The following is a 24,000-nucleotide window of genomic DNA, read 5'->3' on the forward strand; positions in this document are numbered from 1 at the left end:
TAGCTAAAATCATATTACATGTTTATTGTCTATTTCAGTGCAGAGATTTGTAACTAATGTTTCTTATTGGCAGATTTATGGACACTGAAAACATGCTCTATTAGCTTGAACTCACATATCTATAAAAAAAAACTATTTGAAGAAGAGATCAACCCGTGCATCGCACAGGTTAGCGACTAATTAACCTAACTGAAAATCCACAAATTAAAAACTATACATATTAATTAGGTTAATTGGCATCCTCGTTTTTTACTATAATTTAGCAACCAGAACATATCGAGGCCTCATCCCCGCCCCAAAAAAAAAAAAATCATCGAGGCCTTGATGTACCTGCCGGGCCAATTACCTGCACTAGGTGTTGCGGAAAGCTTTAAGGACAACCTTGGCCCACCCCAGGCCCACTTATACCTTGTATCAAAGGTTTTCTTCTTCTTAAGGCTGGGGGCAATAGAGTTTTGGTGCCTGCTCATGCATGTATGATGGTTTATATGAAAAAGAGTCAGATAACAACCCCTATTGACTGGTCATTGTTCCCTTAATCCACCAGACTAGCTGGGCCTTTGCTTCTAAAATAATATGAAACTGCTCTGCCTACCCTCACTAATTGAGTGAGAGATATAGCAATAGGACCAGAAGAGATAGAGGTGAGTTTTAGTCAAAAAGCTTATATATATATATATATATATATATATTTGTTTATTTATTTATCGATAATCCAAAAGCTTTTGTATTTTCTGTAGTATATTTGATTATCCATTTGAGCTGGACATGTCTATGACTATAAGCACATGGCACTTTATTAAATTGTCATTCTGCTCAGCCTTGGATCATTTTCAAAACTAGTCGTACACTAGTGAAGCTATTATCAATTCATTAAGGGAAAATGCTATAAAGAAGTTGCCCTCACGGTATGAATCATGAGCTCTTCTTCTTGACTTTAGGATTCTAATATCTATAAAGATGGTATTACTATTTAAATATATATCACATATTCACATGCGGCATTATAACAATTCCATCCCATTATTTTTAGTTATGAAGAACAAAATTTAGGTGTTATGAACTTGTGATTAAATTGATATATACAATTATGTGATCGTATTAATTGAACTATATGGTTTATTTTATTATTTTTTAAGAAGATAACATTGTTTCTGCAATTTTAGTTAAAACATCCATATTATTGAATGCATGTAATCAAATAATTTGACGAGCAACTAATAATAAAACCACATGATTAAACTAGTTTTAAGAATTTATTATTATTATTTATTAATCAGAACCAAATCAAATTATAAACACGATCGAAAAATAAGAACTAAAATCTATAAACTTTGAATGGTGTATATATATAGAGGATAATATAAACTTTGGATGGTATGACTTATCCACAACTCACAAAAATGTACTACTAAATATTTGATAAAATGAAACTTGGAAACCGCGAGCTTTTCAAGTCTCAAATATCCATGCCACTTAGCTGCTATATCGTAAAGATGCTACAGGTAACATATATATTGTAGGTGCAGATATATATATATATATATATATGAAAGAATCATCAATTCAAAAGAAAGATCTAAAAATGAGATGACCCACTTCATAATCTTCCTCCTAGCTAGCTATTAAGTCTGAATCTATACATTTTTTTTTTCAAAAGGCAGAGAGAGAGAGAGAGAGGTGGGGTGTGAGTGGGTTGTTTTATTTTTTGTACGGGCTTGGTGACAGAAACAAAACGTGCATAGATTCCATTTGGAGCTTTCCGAGGCCACGACCCTTAAAATAGGGGCTGCGAAGCAGCGCCGCTTGCTTTTATATTTTGGTTCTTTATGGTCCTAAAGTTCTTAAATTATTAGTTTAAGGAAGGAGACCTTAAAGTCCTATATGGAATATTATACTTTACTAGTATAATAATTATATATCAATAATATTATATTCAGATTTGTTATGGTTCTCAAAACAAAAATATTGAGATTTGTTTGTTATTATTATTATTATTTTTTTAAAAGGGTTTGGTTTGGTCAGGAAAAAAAATTGGATTCCTATCCTCACGTGAAGTGTTCTCAAAATCAGGGACGTGTTCATATTTGTTAAAGTTACTACTCCACTCAAATCCACTCCCTTCCAAAATCTTATTATTTTCTCGCGTATTCAACTATAAGCCAAGGTTCTAGCCGGAGAGATACCTTGTTTTGTCTTTTGCTTTCTTTTTCCTCTTTTCATGATTATGGAATGTAGGATTTGATTCACCCTTAAGGAGCTCCATTTCAAAGATTTCCTTAGCTTGCCAATTGATTATCATCCTTTTGCTCTTTATCATAGCTTATATTCTTTTTCCTGTATAAAAATATATTATATAGAAGAGTCACTTACATGGATGGAATTTGGATTTAATCTCAATGGGTTTAGAGTATGGATATTTTTTTTATTCATTTAATGATGAGAATTACAAAAATATTCAAGATTAAACTAATACTTGAAATTTAAACTTATGTCTATTAAGTATTAATAAAATATAATTAAATAAAAATTATTACTTAATACATTTTAACTTAATCATCTCAAGTTGTGATAAATTTACAACAATTTATCTTATGTTAACAAAAAGGCACCATTGAGTTGGTCCGTAGATGAGTTGGCAAGCACTGTTTTAAAAACCGGATCGGACCGGCCGGTCTGACCGGTTCAACTGGGAACCGGGAGCCAATCCGGTCCGGTTAAAAGGTCCAAAACCGGTCAATAACCGGTCAACAACCGGAAAACCGGCCAAAAACCGGTCAAAAACCGGGGTCCAACCGGAAATTAAAAAAAAAAAAAAGGGTTCTATGACCCATTGAGTTTAGGTATTTATTAACTAAAACTCTTTACTTTTTATTATTTTAGTTTTAGGGGGAGGGGGGGGGGGGGGTGGGAATACATAGGTGTAAGCTAGCGGGTCATTTCCAATTTTGGGGTCTTTCTAGGCTAACTTAATTCTACTCAAGTGTTAGACGTAATTTTTTAAAATTTAAAATTTTGATTTTAATGATATGTACTACAAAATCACTTAATTGTATATAAATTATAAAAAAGAAATTTGTGAGGTCAAGAGGGATAGCCCTTGAGTAGGTTTTTTTTTTTTTTTTTTTTTTTTTTTTTTTTTTTATAGGATTTTTTGAATATATAATATAACATATAGAGATACCAGTTAACCCAAAAACTTAAGCCAATGACTTTAGGTTCAATTATGTTATGTCAACCATTTGCTCTTCTTATTAAAAAAAAAAAAAAATCACTTTTTTAATTATATTCAATGTGAAACTTAACTCATATGTGTATATCTAACATTTTTTATTTTATTTTTTATTTTATTGATGGTTGGAAATCTTTTGAGGGATAAATTATATATATATATATATATATAGAGAGAGAGAGAGAGAGAGAGAGAGAGAGAGAGAGAGAGAGAGAGAGAGAGAGAGAGATTTGAAACCAAGTATTTTTTTTTTCATTGAAGAACAAGATAACATCATTGAACCATTAGACTCTTAACCAAAGAGTTAAGACTACATTTTAAATATATTTTTTTAAAGAAAGAATCTAGCATTGTTCAAGTTATCACAATTGAGAATTTTAAAAAATAAAATAAAATGGAAAGATGTATTATCTGATTTGACTCGATTTTGGTTGACCCCATTAAAATTGAATGTTGTTGGATTCACATAATATAGATTTTCTTTTTGTGTGTTTTGCATAATAATAGTAATCTCATAAAAAAAAACATAATAATAGTAATAATATAGATTTCTACACATAATATTTTGTATTCGATATGGTCCATAAAAGTCTATGTTACATATTAAATTGTAAAGAATACTTTTTTTTTTTTTTTTACAAGATAGAATTTCTACTCTATCCTAATCTAAGTGTATATATATGTGTAAAACTCCTTTCTGGAGACTTGAACCCCGACTCTTACTCCCCACACCCCACAAGTACTTATATTTGTGGAGTAACCATCGCACCAAAAATATGTGGTGGTGTAAAGAATACCTTCAAGTCATAACACTTGTTCAATTATTGACAACTAAGAAATTCTGGACCTTGTTTTTTGGAATATATAATAGGAAAAACATAGAAATGCCATTGGATCAAACGGCAATGTGAAGGCCAATCTCTGTTCCCTAAGGATGCTCCTACGTTTGTCAGTTTTTTAGGGTTAAAAAGAAAGTCGAAATGTAAGCCATACCTGCTTAATTGGCGCGTGCCCAAACGCATTAAGATCACGTGAAAGGCAGTATGGTTAATATATATAAATTGCTTAGTTTAGTACTTAATAGATATAGATTATTAATTTCTCAAACAATAAACTAATGCAAAATTGCAAATTATATTAAGCCATGCTTAAGACGCATGACACTGCATCTGCATGGTACTGCAAGCTTGCGGAGTTTACAATCTACCATCATCTTCTGCACATTCTGCTGTTTCTTTTGGTGTAAGATAATAAGATGAAACTAATTCACATACAGAGAAGCTCTGGAAATCTTACATTTTTACGTACAACTTTTACTTCTTAGTAAAGAATTACAGCAATATTTATAAGCTCTGCTCAGGGATTTGATTAATTTTAGGGGGTGATCGATGTGGTTAGTCAGAGACGGTCTAAGATTTTGTGTGTGCCTGACGAACATACTTAATTAGAAAGCACAGCACTTGTTTCCTAATGTCTGGAATGCTTTTGAGTATGCTGTAAATATTAACCAATTCCTGATTGTTATATATATAGTCTTATAGGAAGCCATGAACCGACCATAATGTTTGAAACAAAAAGAAAAGAAAAGAAAGAGAAATGATAAATGGGGGTTGTGCTCAATAACATGACTAAGCCTAAGTTTCAGACTGCTGTGTGAGTAGTTAGATCTTTAATTAGTAGAACTTTGACTGTGGCATTCTTTATAATTTAATTCAATGCTTTTTATTTTATGATCGATGACTGCTCTGTGTTTCAACTTAATTTCAATCACGAAAATGTGGATAGTCCTAGTGAATATCCCCAGTTTAATTGGAGTATTGGACTCAGTTTGACGCACTAATACTAGTGAAGCTGCTTGATTGTATTGGAATTTTGAATTTAAGTTAACAATGATAGAATCATAATTAAAGGATAAATGGCACCAAAAAGAAACAACATATGATAAATATTAGAAGATTACAGTGATAATCCCCGTACTAAAATGAGGTGACAGTTCCCCATTTTTATGAGAGGCTCCCTTATGTGTGTGTTTGTTTCTTAAAAAAAAAAAAAAAAAAAAAGTTAATGCTTTGATGATAACTTTGGACAAGTGTCCTAGAAGATTAATGATAGAGCTCCACTTGTTGTAAATCTGTTAGTTACTACGAAGTCAAATTACTCTCAATTTGGAAGGAAAAAAAGGCTGATCTATGGAAAAACCCTTATAAATGCTTGATAATATATATAATATTGGAATTATGTGATAATGAAATTATTTCTTACACCAATTGTTTTTAAGGAAAATTTTCAAATAACCTTTTAAAAAGGAAAGTTGATTGGACCAAAAAAAAAAAAAAAAAAAAAAAATCAAACTTTTTATTTTATATTATTCATGGGATAAAATCAAACTTAAATCCCCCTTGGTCTACCAAATGGGAAAGGGTGAATATACAATTATAGAATATTACCTACATTGATAGGCCAATAATGTATTGACCATTTGTGATGAATTAACAAATTAATAAGCCAAGTTAATTAATTAATTCAATTAGCATGCAATACGCGTAATAGCACAAAAAAATCACCAATTAATCTAAGTGTAACGGAAATTAAATTGACACGGTGATTTGTTTACGAATGGGAAAAACCTACACAGCAAAAACCCTACCGGGTGATTTTAAGATCACTACTCCCGAGAATCCACTATTATCAAAACAAGCAGTTACAAGTTATAAAGGAATTCCAGTACCTTATACCAACTTATAGTTGAACCCTTACCCCAATATCCAATTGGACTTGTTCTATAGTGAAAATCTCTCATTTTCAATGTACGGCTCCCAGTACGTGACTAACCAATAGATGCACAGATCCCAGTACGCAACTTAATCACCAACTTGAGAAAGATGTTGGCTGCAAAGTTCTTCAGTTTATCACACAATGAAGATAATGAAACTCCTTGGTCACAAAACCCTACGGTGTATAAACACAGCAGCTTCTTCAAGAGAAAGATGAACTAGGACAAATTTTGTCTCTGATCACAATTTGCATAAACAAAACTTTGCTTAACACTCGCGCAACCTTTGACGGCCTTTAAAATAATCCTTATATATGTTTAGGGTTGTGAGAAAAGAAATCCTAAACATGTACCCACGAATTGGATGCAAAACAAAACTGAAAGTCTATTTTTCATAAATCTCGACAGATAGCTTATCTATCAAGCTAGTTGTCAAGCATTGGGTTTTAGTAGCTTTTAAACCTTGATAGATACTAGCCGTCGAGTTTTAAAATCCAACACTTCTTCACTTGTTTCTTGGATAGATTTGCATGGTTTTAATACTTGAACTTGAAACCTTGTTCCTTGAAGTATTAAACACCTTCTAGATCTATCCAATTACAAGTAAAGTGCGTTTTGTCAAAAGATTAGCCAATTACATAAAATATTGACATATGTTCCTAACATGATTCACATATGTTCTAACACACATTTTAAAAAATGTCTAGCTATTTGAGAAAATAATTATAAAAGTAGACTTTGTAAAAAAGAAAGAGATCAAGAACAATTGAAATCTTATTCTTCTTTTTTTTTTTGTTTTTATTTGACTTAGTTCAAACATTAAAATTCAAATGAAAGGGAAATGAAATATAGATATAAATTTCTATTAGGTAAGTGAGTTCCAGTTAACTCAACTGATAAATTTTTTTATGGTCGAATAAGAGATCTGAGATTTAATCCTCGCCTATACCAAAAACCGATTGGTGTCTTGGTCTGATGATAAAGAGCTCTCATCAGGAGCAAACACCATAAGTTTGTCGACACTCGATTTTGCACCCATGTACCCCAAAAATAATGATTGCATAACATGCATTAATTCATTCATTGTATATCATAAAAATGATCTTGAGATTCTAACAGTCGCGACGGTATGTTTGGTTTTAAAATCGGACTGTCGGATCGAAAGATATCACATGATCAAGTTTACACGGTCAACATGCATTGTGTCTAGGTAGAGTCGACCACGTATGATTAATTTAAATTTATTCTGATTGGTTAAATAATTAAAATTAATTACATAATTTTGTGATTGGTTGATAATTAGTGTTTAAAATAGGATTGCTTACATATGAATAAAGGGGATAATTGGATAATAATAAAATTATAAATAATCTGAACTTTATCAAGATTTATTTTAGAGTATTTATTTCCAAGATAATTGTTGCTGAAGAGACCTGAATTATCCAAAAAAGAGGTAAAAATCTTAGAATATGGATTGAAAACACGTCTAAGTGTAAGGCTTGGCTCAAGAAAACCTAAAAAAGGAGTCCAAAATGCACCCAAGCATGAAAGTGCGTTTGGTGTCCAAAAGTACCATTTGGCACTTTTGGAGTGTCGATCGGCACTTTCAAAGTGCCGAATGGCACTCTTTTGGGCTTTGGCCCAACTCTTTTTGGGTACCGATAAGGCACATTCTTTTCAATTTTGACACGTCCTGATTCGCATTCTACTCGTTGTTGCTTATTTTTTAAGCATTCCAGCCTCTATAAATAGAGACTAGATCTCAAAAATTTAGCACATTCTTTTACGCTTTAGGAGAGACACCTTTTCACACTCTCAAATTCTTACCTCCTTTCTGGTATTCTCTCTTAAATTAGGGTTTTTAGGTTTCAAAGATAATTGCATAAATTTTTTTGAACCCTAAAACATCCTCTCAAGAAGAAGAAGTGCTCCATGCAAGAGGTTGGTTCTAATTACCCTTTTCTTTTCTTTATGCTTTTCTTGTAGTAAAGATGCATTTTTGTATATATTTTTTAGTTTAGTTGTTTCAAGTATCCATAACATGAATTGTTAATTTATATTGTTAAAGCATGTTCTTGATTATTTTATTATGGTTATGATCTCTTTCTTGATTTCAAAGATCTGCATATAATCAATTCTTTTTTTCAAAATAAAAACGGATCTGCATCGTCCTTAGATGTAGATTTGAATTTTTCTTAAAATAAAAAACGGATCTGCATCTTCCTTAGATGTAGATTTGAATTTTTCTTAAAATGAAAAACGAATTTGCATCTTCCTTAAATGTAGATTTGAATTTTTCTTAAATAAAAAATGGATGTGCATCTTCCTTAGATGCATATCTGAATTTTTTTAATTAAATTAAAACAGATCTAATTTTTTTTTTAAAACCAAGTTTAATTTTTTTTATTCACAACAACAAATCTGAATTTTTTAAAACAAAGAAGAGGATGCATTCATAAATAAATTTGTGTGATTTAGTTTATTTCACATGTGCAATATATCATTCATAGCATGAATTAAGGGGTACATTGGTCAGAAGAGTCTAGAAGACCCGACTCTGTCTGGGCAGAATGGGTGCTTAACACCTTTCCATTCCATAACCTAGCCTCCGAATTTAGTTTCTTTAGATAGGTAGACCTAGGTCTTATTTTTGCTTTTATTTTTGGTAAACTATAACTAGGACAAAAAGTCATGTACTTATTTGTTAGTTTGTAACTAGGATCCAAAGCCATGTAATTTTCAATTTTTCAAACTTGTATTTTTTTAATCAATGAAAGGAAACAATTCGGTCATGTATTTTTTTATATTTATTTATTTTTATTTTTTTTTGTACAAAAAAATAAGTGGCCACTCCACACTTCCCCAAAAAGTGAGGTGCCCTTAAAAGCACTCAAAAATATCTTTTTTTTTTTTTTAGAGGCACTTTTCCAGTCTCTCACAAGATTGAAACTCTCTAAAAAAAAATTCTACTTGGTAATGAACTTCATGGAATAGACACCATAGGTTTAAATAATTATTATCTATAAAAAATTATAATACTCATTATATTTCTTAAGACATTTATGTAAAAAAAAAAATGTAGTAGTTATCTAAGGACTAATATATACAAATTCGCAAAAAGTAAATATAGAAAAATAAAATAAAAATCCGTGCAGAGCACAGACAACCACTAGTCTTTTATATATATATATATATATATAATATAGTTGAAATGTATTTTATTTTTCTTATTCTCTCATTGTACCATATCATCCACCTATTTCCTACTCTCTCTTATTTTTAACTCTTCTTCTTCTTCTTCTTCTTAATTTCTCAATTTATTGTTATACTTTCTCTAACCTTTTCACCTTCATTTTATGTTTTCATCTCTCTCTCTCTCTCTCTCTCTCTCTATATATATATATATAGGATTTTCTTCTTTTCTTCTTTTCTACTTCTTTTATTATTATGTCAATTTTTTTTTTTGGTAAAATCCATGTTTACAGGTGATTTAAATGATTTATTGACAAAAATTTGTTTGAATAATTTGATAAGTTATGTTATATAACTTTAGTTATTTTTTAAAAGTAATGATAGTTTATTAAGTTAAGACTTTTATTTTGGCCATTCACAAAATGATCCTTAACCACTTATTATTATAAATTTTTTACTTTTAAATAAGTTTCACCAAAAATTAATTTGGACTTTTTCTCCAAACACCTATTTTCTATCTCTCTAAAATTTTCAAGGTTTTTATTTTTTTATTTTTTATTTAATTTCATCTATCTCTACACAAAAACCCTCAAGTTTATGGATAAGCAAATGGACATTGAAATTCGAAAACATATTCTCAAGAAAAATGCATATCTTCTTTACTTATTATTAAAAAAAAAAAACTTTTATCTTTCTGAATTATGCATAAAATTTAATCTATAAATATCTTCAACACATCCATTTAATTTATATATATATATATATATATAGTTCTATTTCAACATAAATATTTTAAACTCTTGATTTAATTATGTAAAATTTAAATAATTGCTATAAATAAAATTTCATATGTAAATGAGAATATAAGAGAAAGTTGTATATATCTAATTATACACATATACTACTAAAAAAATAATACATCTTTCAAAAGACTTAAAAAAATCCTATCTTCAATTTATTTTTATTTGAATTATTATAAATTATATTCCATGAGACGACAATGGTGAAACCAGTTACTTTCTTCCCATAAAAACAAGGACATGAAAATGTAAAATCTAACATTTTTGGTAATTCAACTTTAAAAAAAAAAAAAGAAATTTTGGTAATTCAAGTTTAGAAAAAAATTTACAATGAAGCTAGAAATATGTAATTATTTTTGCAATGGGAAATATGAGGATGCATGCAATGATGACACATGTACTTCTCTCAAAGCATATGAGAATGACATGTGTTAAAATCCTTAAAATCCATTTTGATTTTAGAAACATAATTAGTAAAAAATAATGAATACAATTAATTTCTCCCCCCATAAACATTTTAGCAAGTTCAAGAGAAAAAACTATCAATAATATTAGTGATAGGTTACAATTAATCAAATATTTTGTGTTTAGTACTACTAAAATTATCCATAAATACTCCTCCTCGGCTTACCTTCCCCAGCCTTCTCATTCATAGCTCACTCACGAAGTCCTGAGCCTTACATATTCATTATTATTTGTCTGTCCTCGGACCGCAAATGTTCTCGGACAAGGCCTAAGGCCCAACATATGTTCTTGGGCCCCTTATCCCTACAATAGCCCCTCAAAACTCCGTATTTTTTTTTCCTTTTCTGAGGAGAAAAAAAATGGGGTTTTAACTTTAGATAATTAATTCCATATGTTTCTCTAATCTCCACACATGAGAATGTCGCTTCACGTGTCCCATAACTGTTCCTGACGCTTCGGAGCCTACAATGTCTCATTAATTGCTCTAGGCAGCACTTTGTTCCCTGCATCCTACGGTGGGTTTAATTGCTCTAGGCGGCGCTTTGTCTCATTAATGTCTCATTAATTCCACCTCCTATATAAGGCGCTCGATGGGTTTACTTTTTCCTTTACTTCACAAATCTGTAAACTCTTAAGACCTTTCAAACTTTCAAGCTTTCAAGATTTCCCAAATCACCCAACTCTCAAGAAGCTCCTGAAGTGTCACCTGTTTTTATTTTTGAAAGTATTTTACGTTCTAAGTTCTTTTCTTCTCGGCCAACCTCCTCAGCCTTCTAATCTTCAGTTCCTTTTCAAAAACATTTTCCTTACTTCCCCTTAGCTTGCTTAGATAGGTAGATTCAAGCACCTTGTAGATTCTCCCGCTGGTATGGAGGGTTTTAGGGCCAAGTACCACATTCTCCAGGGAGTTTCCTTGTGGTATTGTGCTCTAGACCAGGTGCTCACACATAGGAATGAAGGGGAGGCCGTCATTCCAATGATTGCCTTCATAGAAGGAGGAATGACGCTTCCTATGGGTAGGGTAACCAGAGACTACCTAATTGCCCATAGGATGTGTCCCCACCAGTGTGCACCCAATCTATTTAGAGTCTTAGGCAGCGTTGATGCTCTTAACGAGCAAATGAGTTTGAGACTCACCTTGCACGACGTTGTCTATACGTATGAATGCCATTTGCTTGCTAACTCGAGGTATTACCTCAAGTCTAGGTCCTCAATTGTTAGGCTTGTATCATGTCTTCCCAAGTCCAACAAAGGCATGAAAGACGACTACCTAATCGCCTCTGGGGAATGACACGACGGTCTTCATTGCCCAACTCGGGAGGGAGAGCCAAGTGGGGTACCTTAGGGTTAGGTCCCTTGACATGGGATTTAGTTTTGCTACTCTTACCTTTAACATTTCATTTCTTTTTAATCATGGATTTTATCAGTTTGATTGTGATTTTTCTCCTCAGCTATTTTTTACAGATAAAAGGCACGTAGTGCCTAGCCTCAATTTGGTCAATGTCGTAGACCTCAACAGCGTCCTAAGGTCCAAGGTGTTCGTGAGTGAGGATAGGCAACTGAGAGCGGTCCACCTCATTCTAGACTTCAAGCCACTATTAGGCAACTTCCAGGAAGTGGGCCACGCAATCAAGGCAGGCGACCCTCGGCTCCGCAGGATAGACGTCTCTGTACCTGGGTTCCTTGCTCGAGAAGACATTGTGATTGTTGAGCTGCCTCCCCAACTTGTTCTCCCTAAAGAAGTGGCTTTGAGGAAAGAAATTGCTTCCTTACGCCTATTACTTGAGGAGGAAATAGACCAATTCCAACTCAAGGAAGAAAGAGAGGAGTAGGGAGATCCTGTCATCCACATATCAGACCTTGAGGACGAGTTTGACAGAATCTCAGGTGTTCGCACCCTAGGCCTTATACTTGCAAAAATAGACAACAGTTTTGAGGAGGAAGAAGAAGAGATGACACTCAACCTGAGGAAAGGCTTGAAGGACCTCCTCACGGGGAGGAATAAAAGGTCATCCTCTAAGGAGACCTTAAAGTCTTAGCTCCTTTCTTCTCTTCCCCCTTCTTCTCCTCCTACTACCAGCCTGCTTCCCATTCCTAATTTGAAGAAGAAAAGGAAGGAGCAGGAAGCGGAGGAGGGTGAGGTGGTTTTCCAGGAGACTAAGAAGCAGAAAATGGCCCAAGACAGAGGGTGGGCTACCTCAATGGAGAGTAGGGAGGACCCAGGTATGGCCGAGGTGCGCCAACAACACCACACCTGGGCTTCTCGGCTAGAGTTAGACAAAGCTGCCATTTTATGGAACTCCTTTATTAGGGAGTTTTAGAGAGGGCACTCCTCTTACGTGGCTGAGGCCTTGGAGCAGCCCCTCTTCTTGCCAAAAGATATGGCTGCTCTGAGGCACATGAGGTAGCCAGACCTCTTTATGTCCCTGAAAAGGGATCTGGCCTTGGTAGGTTCACTGTCATACCTTTTAGTTTAAATGCTAAGTTGCCCTTCCCATTTATTTTATTATTACTATTTCATTATACACACACATATATATATATATATATATATATTATATGGTATTCCCTTGTTGTTTTTGAATAGGCTTTCCAGGAAGTTTTTGTAGTCGAGCAGTGGGTTAAGGATGCCCGGAATGATGCTTGCGTTAAGGCCAACCTCCGCGCCGAGGCCAACAAGGCCTTGGGTGCATATGAATAAAAAAATAAAGAGCTTACCAGTAAGTTGATTGTCGAGGAAAGGGCACGTCTGAGTGCCGAGGTGGGCTTGAAGAATGCCCAGGACCAGGTTAAGGACCAACGTAAAAGGCTCTACCACACCAAGATAGAGCTAGCCATAGCAAAGTAGTAGGTCCTGGAACTGAGTGCTGACCTGGAGAAAGCTAAGGTTGCCGCTTGGATGGCCGAGGAAGCTGCAGAGGCCTCAAAGCAAGCATCCTACGAGCTAGAGGTGCAGGAGACCGAGGTCTAATTGGCGGATGAGTTGGCCGAGGTCTGTAGGGACTACTACAAGGAAGTGTGGCTCGAGGGCCTCAACCTTGCAGAAGTCCTCGCTACCTCGGAGTGGAGGGAGGCTAGGGACATCTACTACCCTCCTGACATTTGTGAGGTTCCAGCTGAACTCCCACCTTCCATTGCTCTTGCACCACTCTCAATTGAGCAGCCCCTTACTACCCAAGCCTCTCTTTCCCCTCTTGAGGTCCCAAAAGTGCCCAGCCAAGTTGGTGACCAAGGCTAAGGGCAAGGAGGTCCAGCCTTTGCCAAAGGCCAAGGATGCTGCTAAGGCCAAGGATGCTGCCAAGGCCAAGGACACCGCCAAGGAAAAGGATGCTACGAAGGCCAAGGACACTGCTGTCAAGGCAAAGGAGGCCAAGGACAAGTCCAAGGATGTTGCCAAGGCCAAAGATACTCTTGCTTTCCAGCTTGGCAACAAAGAAGACCCTCCTTCCAATTCCAAGGCTTAGCTTTAGGATTTTATTTTCTCTTTGCAGTTCTTCTTTTGTATTGGCAGTTTGCCATTGTCTATAATGTATTTTTCCTTTATTTAATGAAAAGACTTCAACTTTATTTTCTGAATCTTTATTTTTCTTGCAATACTTATTTCTAGTTGGCTATAATCCTTGTCTTGCTCTTTACTAAGACCTTTAAACTGATGATGCCTCTAAAGGTGAACACCCACACTTTGATCAAAGCTAGTAGTAATAACTAACCATTAACTTAAATAAATCAAACATGTGTACACGGTGAGAAAAATGACTAAGTCCTGAGAAACAAATGAAATGCTTAATAGGGAAAGAGGGCGCCTGAGGCTTTTCCCTTTAAGAGTATCCTATAAATGTATCCTTAGAATCCTTTAATCAAGACCCATGGTGGACTTTCCAAGTGTTAACTTCCCCAAGGTACGTGATTCGAGGAACCTGACACGTCTGATGTTCTGCTCAACACTTAAATGAATAATTCATAATATTAATTTTCCCAAGGCATGCGGTCTAAGGAACCAAACATAGCCAAGGTTCTGCTTAATACTCATATAGGTAATAGAAAGTGTTAATTTACCTAAGACATATGGTCTGAGGGACCTGACAGTGCCAAGGTTTTGTTTAATACTTAGGAAAATAATAGGAAGCATTAATTCACCCAAAGTATGTGGTCCGAGGAGTCCCACATGACTAAGGTTCTATTTAACATTTAGAAAAATGTCATGAAGTATTGATTTACTCAAAGTATGTGGTCTGAGGGATCATGCATAACTAGGGTTTTGTTTAACACTTAGAAAAATGTCATGAATTATTAATTTACCCAAAGTATGTGGTCTGAGAGACTAGGCATAACTAAGGTTCTGTGTAACACTTAGAAAAATGTCTTAAAGTATTAATTTACCCAAAGTATGTGGTCCGAGGGACCAGGCATAACTAAGGTTCTGTTTAACATTTAGAAAAATGATTGGAAAATATTAATTTACCCAAAGTATATGGTTTGAGGACTCAGGTATGACCAAGGGTTTGTTTGATATTCAAACAAATTATAGGATGCATAACGCATAATGTAATAAACCAAAATATGGCAGAGAAAACTTTCATTAATAATAATACCTTCTCAGGTTATTTACATTCCATGGGCGTGGTACAACATTTTCATCTAGATCTTCCAAATAATATGCACCTATTCCAGCCACTGAGGTGATGCGATATGGCCCTTCCCAATTGGGCCCTAATTTTCCCCATGCTGGGTTTTTTGCAGTACCCAAAACCTTTCTTAATACTAAGTCTCTAGGTGCCAATGGCCTTAACTTCTCGTTGGCATCATACCGTTGCTTGAGTTTGTGTTGATAATACGTTAGTTGGACCATGACATTCTCTTTTCGCTCTTCAATTAAGTCCAAGCTCTTCCCTAACAGCCCATCATTGTTGCTCGGAGTGAAAGAATTATTTCTCAGTGTTAGGAATCCAATCTCTAGAGGAATAAGAACCTTAGCCCTATAAGTTATTGAAAAGGGTGTCTCCCCTGTTGACCTACGAGGTATGGTCCGATATGTCCAAAGGACGTGTGATAGCTCTTCCTCCCATTTTCCCTTCGCATCATCCAATCTCTTCTTGAGTCCATTCACTATAACCTTATTGACAGTCTCGGCCTGTCCATTCCCTTGTGGATAAGCCGGGATGGAATACCTATTCGTGATTCCCAAATCACAACAATACCTTCTAAAGGCTTTGCTATCAAACTGAAGGCCATTGTTAGAGATAAGGGTATAGGGGGATCCCAAACCGAGTGAAAATATTTTCCCAAACAAATCTCTTGGCATCCATATCCCTGATATTTGCCAATGGTTTAATTTCAACCCATTTGGTGAAGTAATCCGTGCCGACCAGTAACCATCTCTTATTCCCTGCTACCTTGGGGAAAGGTACTATAATATCCAAGCCCTATTGAGTAAATGGCCAAGGGTTGGATAGAGGATTAAGGACTCCCCCTGACTGGTGAATGTTTGGTGCAAATTTTTGGCATTGGTCACACTTCTTCACATATTCTTGTGCTTCCTTCTACATGTTTGGCCACTAGTATCCCTAAGTGAGAGCTTTGTGAGATAAAGACCTACCTCCTGTATGGTTTCCACAAATCCCTTCATGTAACTCTTTGAGGGGTAGCTTTGACGCTTCAGGGTGTATGCATAACAAGTATGGCCTAGAAAAAGAGCACTTGTACAACTTTTGTCCTCGGATAACCAAAACCGAGGAGCCATCCTTCACACTTTATCAGCCTCAAATTTCCCCTGGGGCAAGATATCCTTTTCAGGAATAACACTATAGGGTCCATCCAACTAGGTCCCACCCTAATTTGATGAATTTGAACCATTTCCTTCTTCATCTCAGTAGGCTTGCACAAGTCTTCAACAAGGATAACCCGAGGCAAGCCCTGTACCAAGGAGGTTGCCAGAGTGGCTAGGGAATCAGCATGTGTGTTTCCACTTCTCAGGATTTGTAGCACATTGAAAGACTAAAATCTTGATCGCAAGTGCCTAACCTGACTTAAATATCCTTGCATTCTCACATCCTTGGCCTCTAACTCTCCCCTTACTTGACCTACCACCAACCTTGAATTCGAGAATATCTCCACTGCTTTTACTCCCATTTTCTAAACCATAGTCATCCCTACCAATAGAGCCTCATATTCAGCCTCATTTTTTATGGCTGAGAAGCCCAATCTTAAGGATTTTTCAATAGTGATCTTTTTAGGAGATATTAAAACCAGCCCCACTCTAGATCCTCTTTGATTTGCTGCACCATCAACATATACCCTCCAAGATAAAGGCTCTTGCAAGGTGACCATACCAACTGATTTTCCATCCCTGTCCTACTTTTCTATCTCCTCTTCTAATGGGGATTCAACAAACTTTGCCACCAAATCTGTGAGGATCTGGCCCTTGATAGAGGTGCGAGGCATATACTTGATATAAAAAGCCCCTAGAATCATGCCCCATTTGGCAATTCTCCCAGTGTAATCAACACTCCGAAGTAGTGATCGAAGTGGAAGTTGGGATAAAATAACAACTGTGTGGGATTGGAAGTAGTGAGGGAGTTTACGTGTAGCATGTACTACTGCCAAAATGGTTTTCTCCAATGGTAAGTAACGAACTTCTGCTTCATGTAAGGACTTGCTTACATAGTAGACTGGCCTTTGTACGCTATTGTTAGCCCGTATCAGCACCAAGCTCATGGCGTGAGAAGCCACAGCAATGTATGCAAACAAGACATCATCCGCCTCGGGCCTAGACATAATAGGTGGCCGAGAAAGGTATTTCTTGAGCTGCTAGAAGTCTGAGGCGCACTCCTGGGTCTATTCAAATCCCTTCCATTTATTTAACAACTAGAAGAAAGGTTGGCACCTGTCCATTGACCGAGATATAAATTGGTTCAAGGCAGCAGTCATCCCTATCAATTTCTGGACTTCCTTGGGATTCCGAGGTGGCTGTAAACTATTAATTGCCTTGACCTGATCATGGTTGGCCTCAATTCCACCATGAGTGACCATATAGCCTAGAAATTTGCCTGACCCTACGCCAAATGAGCACTTGGAAGCATTAAGGTGCATTTTGTGTCTCCTCAGTATTTCAAAAATATCCTCGAGGTCTCCCACATGCTCGGACACTACCTTACTCTCCACCACCATATCATCTATATAAATCTCAATATTCTTGCCCAATTGTGATTCAAACATCCTTGTCATCATCCTTTGATAGGTAGACCCTGCATTCTTCAATGCAAAAGGCATCACCTTGTAGTGGTAATTTCTAGTGGGAGTGAAAAAAGCTGTCTTTTCTTGATCATCCAAAGCTAGTGGTATTTGGTGGTATCCTTGGAAGGCATCTAGAAATCTCATCCGAGGATGGCTTACAGTGGCATCCACTAGCTAATCTATCTGAGGCATGGGAAAATAGTCTTTTGGATAGGCCTTGTTCAAATCTGTGAAGTCCATGCACACCCGTCACTTTCCATTCTTCTTTTTTACCAGTATAGTATTGACTAGCCATTCGGGGTAAAACATCTCTTTAATAGCCTCGGCCTATTTAAGCTTGGTTACCTCATCCCTGACGGCATCAGAATGCTCTTTAGATGAACGCCGAGGTAGTTGTTTTCTAGGAATGACAGATGGATTGACATTCAGATAATGGCAGATGAAGTTTAGATCTAACCTAGGAGCTTCGTAGTCACTTCACGCGAACACGTCAATGTTCCTTTTGAAAAACTCTATCAGCTCTTCCTTCTCTTGAGGAGGCAGTTGAGTTCCAACCCGAAAAACCCTTTCCGAATCATTATCTATCACAATCTTCTAAAAATCCTCACACTCTGCCCCTTGGCTATCTCCTGCATGGGTACCCTCGGAGTCCTTGATTGCTATAAACTCCCCTCAGTAGAGGCCAAGGACTCTACTTTTGGCTGATGCATTATTGCAACGACCAAGAACTGCCTTGCCACGAACTAGCTCCTAACCAACTCCTTAATTCGATCCTCAGATGGATATTTCATCTTTAAATGCAGAGTGGAGGAAATAGCTCCTAGGGCATGAAGCTAAGGTCTTGCTACAATGGCTGTGTAGGGAGAATAAGTACCCTTTTACAATAAAATCCATCTCCACCACCTCTGATCTTGCTTGTACGGGAAGTCGAATCTGGCCCCTTGGAATAACAACTTTCTCGTCGAAGCTTACCAAAGGTGAATCATAAGTTGTCAAGTCCTTAGGTTTCAAGCTCAGTTCGTTGTACAAATCAGGGTACATAATCTCTGCCCTATTGCCTTGATTCACCATCACCCTCCTAACATCATATCCCCCTATCCTGAGGATGACCACCAAGGCATCATCATGTGGCTGTACGGTTCCAACCTTGTTCTTCTTAGAGAAACTTATCGATGGTTGGTTTTCCACTCTAGCCCTCTTTAGCTCAGGTCTAGAGTCCTCGGCTGGTGGTCGGGCTACAGACATCACCCTAGAAGGGTGAGAACCAGTTCTTCCTAGGGCCGCAAAGATGACATTAATGGTGTCCAAAGGGGCTCTAGAAAAAGCATTCCTTTGAAATCTTGATCCTGTTTGACCCCTTGGTTCATTGGGCTGATGTAGGAATTGTTTCAGCCTCCCTTCCTTGACCAGTTGCACCAGATGACTTCTTAAGGTTCTACAATCTTCTGTGGTGTGTCCTTGGTCCTGGTGGTATTGGCAATAAAGGCTTTGATTGCGCTTCATGGGGTCACCTCCCATCTTATTTGGCCACTTAAAGAATGGCTCGTTCTTGATTTTCTCAAAAACTTGGTGTACTGTTTCTCGGAACACCATGTTAATCATTTGAGTAGTGGTAGACACTAATTTCCCAGCAAAGTCCCTGTGAGGCCGGTTATTGTTGTAGTGGTCCCTCTTGAAATCCCTCTTCTCCTGAGGGATAACCTTAGCCTTCCCTTTCCCTTGTTGTTGGTCCTTCTTAACCCGCTTATACTTATCAATTCGGCCCATGAGTTGGCACACACTGTTAGTGGGTTTCCTGGTCAAAAATTTCCTTAAGCCATGCTCGACAGGTAGGTCGACCTTGAAGGTCCTTATGGCTATGTTATCAAAATCCCCATCTATTTCATTGAACATCTCCCAGTATCTATCCGAGTACGTTTTTAGGGTCTCCCTTTCTCGCATGGTCATTGACAACAGGGATTTTAAAGGCTGAGGAACTCTACTGCATGTAATAAAGCGAGATCCAGATGCCCAGGTGAGTTTTTGAAAGAATCAATAGAACCTGCCTCCAAGCCATCAAACCACCTCATGGCCATAGGCTTCAGACTTGATAGGAATACCTTGCACATTAAGGTCTCGTTCTTAGAGTGGACAGTCATTCTTTGGTTGAAGTGGCTCATGTGCTCCACAGGATCTGTTTGACCATTGTACATGGTGAACGTTGGCTGAGTGAACCGTCGATGAAGTCTCCTTCCCTTGATTCTGCGCGTGAAAGGTGACCTGGAAATTTGATTCAACGCCTTGCTTATAGAGTCATTTCCTAGGCCTTTGCAAGATGGACTCTTATTCCTACGCCTTTGGTGGTAGTCCCTATCACACGAGAAAGATTCACTAGGGGGGGGGGTCCTTGACTTGGGCCTATAACTACTATCCTCCTCAACACCAGAAGAGAAATTAGAATTGGAGGGAGTTCGCCTTCGCCGTTCGTGGTGTAATTTCCTTTTCAGATGATCAATATTTAGTTGCATGGCTTTGGTATTCTCCTCATGAGAAAGGTGGCTTCCGCTTTGAGATAGGCTTCCACTAGTATGGGTGGTATGCACACTAACCTCCTGACCCCTTCTTCGCTCAAGATTAACAAAATGATCTTGACGTTGGGACCCCATAGATTCCTCCCGATTCGGACTTGAACCTACCATAATTGAATGTTAAACTCACCATAACACTAGAGTTTTCCCACAAATAGCGCCAATTGTAAGGACTTAATTTAGATCCTAAGCCTAAGAGTTAAAAGGATCTAGGCCCAAAGAGCCCAATACAATGAATTTGTAGAGAGTGGGTTGAAAAACTAGATTATAATGAGTTGGGTAGCAATTATAGTGGATCCAAATGACAATAACGTAGAGATAGACTGGTTTTTACTAAAGAAAATAGTCCTCGGTACAGTCTGAGGAGATTAGTTCTTGTATATATTTCTTGAATTTGATTACAAGTACGGTTCTTAGTGCTACAATATTCTTCCCTTAATTTTTCGATCCCCTTCTCTCAGTGCCTCCTTTCTATTTTATACTATCTTTTCCCTTTCATCTCTGTCCTCCACGTGTTGATTAGATTGTTGGTGCTGATCTCTGTCACATCAGCGCCTTCCTGAGGTCTCTAGGGAGTAGTTGTAAGGCTGATAACTACTGTTCAGGTATCACTTTCTCATCAATGCGGCTAGAGAGTTAGCTGCAGAGCATTCAATGCAGTGGTAGCAGCTTTTCCTTAGATATTTCCCACCTCCCATTTGTCTTGTACGTTCATAACATATATCTTTATCAATAGAATTTCCTAGAATGCCACCCTGGATGACAAAACAAACTTTCTGTCCTCTGCTGCATTTAGCCGAGAAGATACTCCTTCTCAGCTTACCTTCCCCAGCCTTCTCATTTATAGCTCGCTCATGGAGTCCTGAGCCTTACATATTCATTATTGTTTGTCTGTCCTCGGACCGCAAAGTGTCCTCGAACAAGGCCTAAGGCCCAACATATGTTCTTGGGCCCCTATCCCTACAATATTATTAGTAAATGTAATAATAATAAATTATGCATTACTAAATGAATAATGACTAAATAATTACAACAACAAAAAATCCAAAAAATATTTCTTTCGTAGTACATTACCCTATAATTAAAAACAATTCCTAAAGGAGAGAATGTGTCATTAAACTAATAGTACACCTACATTAATTAGATATCCTTAAATAGCTTGAATTAAATGGCTAATTAAGAAACAATTTAAAGGACTAATTAATTTGGATTCTTATATATATATATATATATATATATAGACAACGTTTAGCTACAAAATTGGTTGTAGCCTAAGACTACAACCTTTCTTAATAAAATAAATATTACTACATATTTTGAAAATCTAATCGTTAAATTACATGTTCTTTACGCTCATAATACACATGTCAAATTTTGTGTCAATCAGATATTATTTATTATATAATCTATAAGCTTATATTTTATGCATAATTTTAAACTACAAAAACTTGCAATTTAAACAATTTATTGATGACATAACTATTGATCTTTAATTTTTAAAAATTTTGCAAGCATAGAGGATAAAAAAAAAAAAAAAGATGTAATCCAACGGTGGATTTGTCAAAATTCACCCCCAATAAAAAGATATTGAGTAATGTTGTAGCCTTATACTATAACCAGGTTTGTAGCTAAACTTTGTCATATATATATATATATATATATGAGATGGGTTCAAGTTACATATGATGTAACTCTAAAGAGTTACACATTTTTTAAATGAGAAATGCTATGTCTACAACATTTCTACAACATTTTTACAACAAATCCTAAGTGGCAAGTTGTTACTGGTTGTTTTTGTTGGGGCAAAAAAGTAATCTTAGTGTTAGTTTTAAATTTGAACCAATAACAACTAACCACCCATGATTTGTTGTAAAAATGTTGTAGACGTAGCATCTCTCTTTTTAAATTGGATTTAAGTAGATCCAATGGTAAAAATAAAAACATTCATTAATGCTAATATTCTGATTAGGATCTCATTAATTATCCGTTATTTATTACATTCCATATCTATGTCTAAACCTAAAAAAAAAAAAAAGGTATGCGTCTTTCTCTCTAATTTTTTCCTCCATTGCACGTCTCTTTCTCTCTCTCTCTCTTTCTCCTCCACCACTCTTCCACCTCTATGCTTTATTTGATACTTTCCAATATTCCCCTTACCCTCTGGTTAGTCTCCCACTTTTTTTCCCTTATTATAATTTCTTAGATAGAACTATTTTATTGTATTCAACTATATTTTAGTACAACATTAAAAATTTTGGTGGGTGTGTTGGTTCTTTTTATATACAATAAACCTTTCAATTGATCATTTTTTAATCTTGTAAGATTTTCTCTCTAAAAATTTAATAATTGCCACCTCCCTCTTTTTTATTTTTGGGGGTGGGGGTGGTGCTCCTTTCATTTGAAGATAACAACACCTTATGGAAGTAGTAGTAGTATTGGCTTGCTCTAATTTTTTAAACAGGCTCTTAAAGTAAGATTTATCACCTATAGCTGATTGTGAAGACTTAAAACAAACACTTCATTTTGAAGGGAAATGCTAGAAGGCTCATTGACAAACGTTTTGATGGGAATACAAAATGTATTATTAGTGACTAAGAATTTTTGTAGGATTGAGAGTGATTATGGAGCAGCAAAAATGATCCTTAGATCTCTGCTTCACCTGGTATTGGAGTGATTATGGAAGTTCGAGAGTGATTATGAAGCAGCAAACGGTATTGTATCAGCTGTTAGTTGTTACTGCTAAATGTATTTATGTTAGTTGTACACTTAAGACTCCCATTAATTGAATAAAATCTCTTCTTCATATATCAACTTTTGTAATTAGAGATGTTTGGATTAAGAAATGCTGTAACTTTGCCACCCAAGAAACTGCTAGTTTTTTTTAACATGTGTATTTTATCTTTAGATCAGAATATAATTTTGTTGATCAATTTCTATAAGCAAAAGAGTCTTGAATCAGGATAACGAGCAGGTTGCTAATGCATTATTTCAATATGTTGACTATGTTTAATTGAAAGCCATCCTCGGAGACATTAACACATTTTAGCAAAATTGTTAATAGACTTCCTCCAAAACATTTTCATTATTCTAACAGATTGCTTCTCAAATATAAAATTTTATCCAATTTCCATGCTATTTAAATACTGAAATTTGAATCACAAAATTTAAATAAATAAATAAAAGCACTTTAAAAATTGGATTCTAAAATGAGAATAATGATTATTACAATCGAAATTAAAATAAATAAAAAAAATGACTCAAAAAAATGAAATGAAAAAATTCACTTTATGCTAAATCATCAATATTATTGCATATAAAAAAAACCTCTACATCCACCAAAATTTTTAACGTTTGTACTAAAATATAGTTGAATACAATAAAATAGTTCTATCTAAGAAATTATAACAAGGGAAAAAAAAAGTGGGAGACTAACCAGAGGGTAAGGGGAATATTGGAAAGTATCAAGCAAAGCATGGTGATAAGCTAAATGGCGCAATAACATGTGATACTCCCTAGCATAAGAAATCCTAGTTGTGCAACCAGCAGCTGCGTTTTTTTTTTTTTTGGCTGCTAGAGACCTGGCCGTGGAGGTGGAAGAGCGGTGTAGGAGAGAGAGAGAGAGAGAGAGAGAGAGAGAGATGTGTAGTGGAGGAAAAAAATTAGAGAGAGAGATGTACACCTTTTTTTTTTTTTTTTTTTTTTTAGCTAAAAGATAATTAATGAGATCCTAATCAGAAT

The 24,000-nt window shown here is 35.8% G+C and overlaps 1 protein-coding gene across 1 annotated transcript; it reads right to left on the reverse strand.

Annotated features, from left to right (window-relative positions):
• Positions 1–18,469: 18,469 nt before the first annotated feature.
• LOC126690099 (uncharacterized) lies at positions 18,470–19,636 on the reverse strand. Its single transcript, XM_050385230.1, has 2 exons — positions 19,271–19,636; positions 18,470–19,159 (listed from the first exon to the last, which is right to left on the reverse strand). The coding sequence occupies exons 1-2, from the start codon at positions 19,634–19,636 to the stop codon at positions 18,470–18,472; spliced, it is 1,056 nt and encodes a 351-aa protein (XP_050241187.1).
• Positions 19,637–24,000: the final 4,364 nt, after the last annotated feature.

Source organism: Quercus robur, chromosome 6 (assembly GCF_932294415.1).
Source record: "Quercus robur chromosome 6, dhQueRobu3.1, whole genome shotgun sequence".
Taxonomy (NCBI): Eukaryota; Viridiplantae; Streptophyta; class Magnoliopsida; order Fagales; family Fagaceae; genus Quercus; species Quercus robur.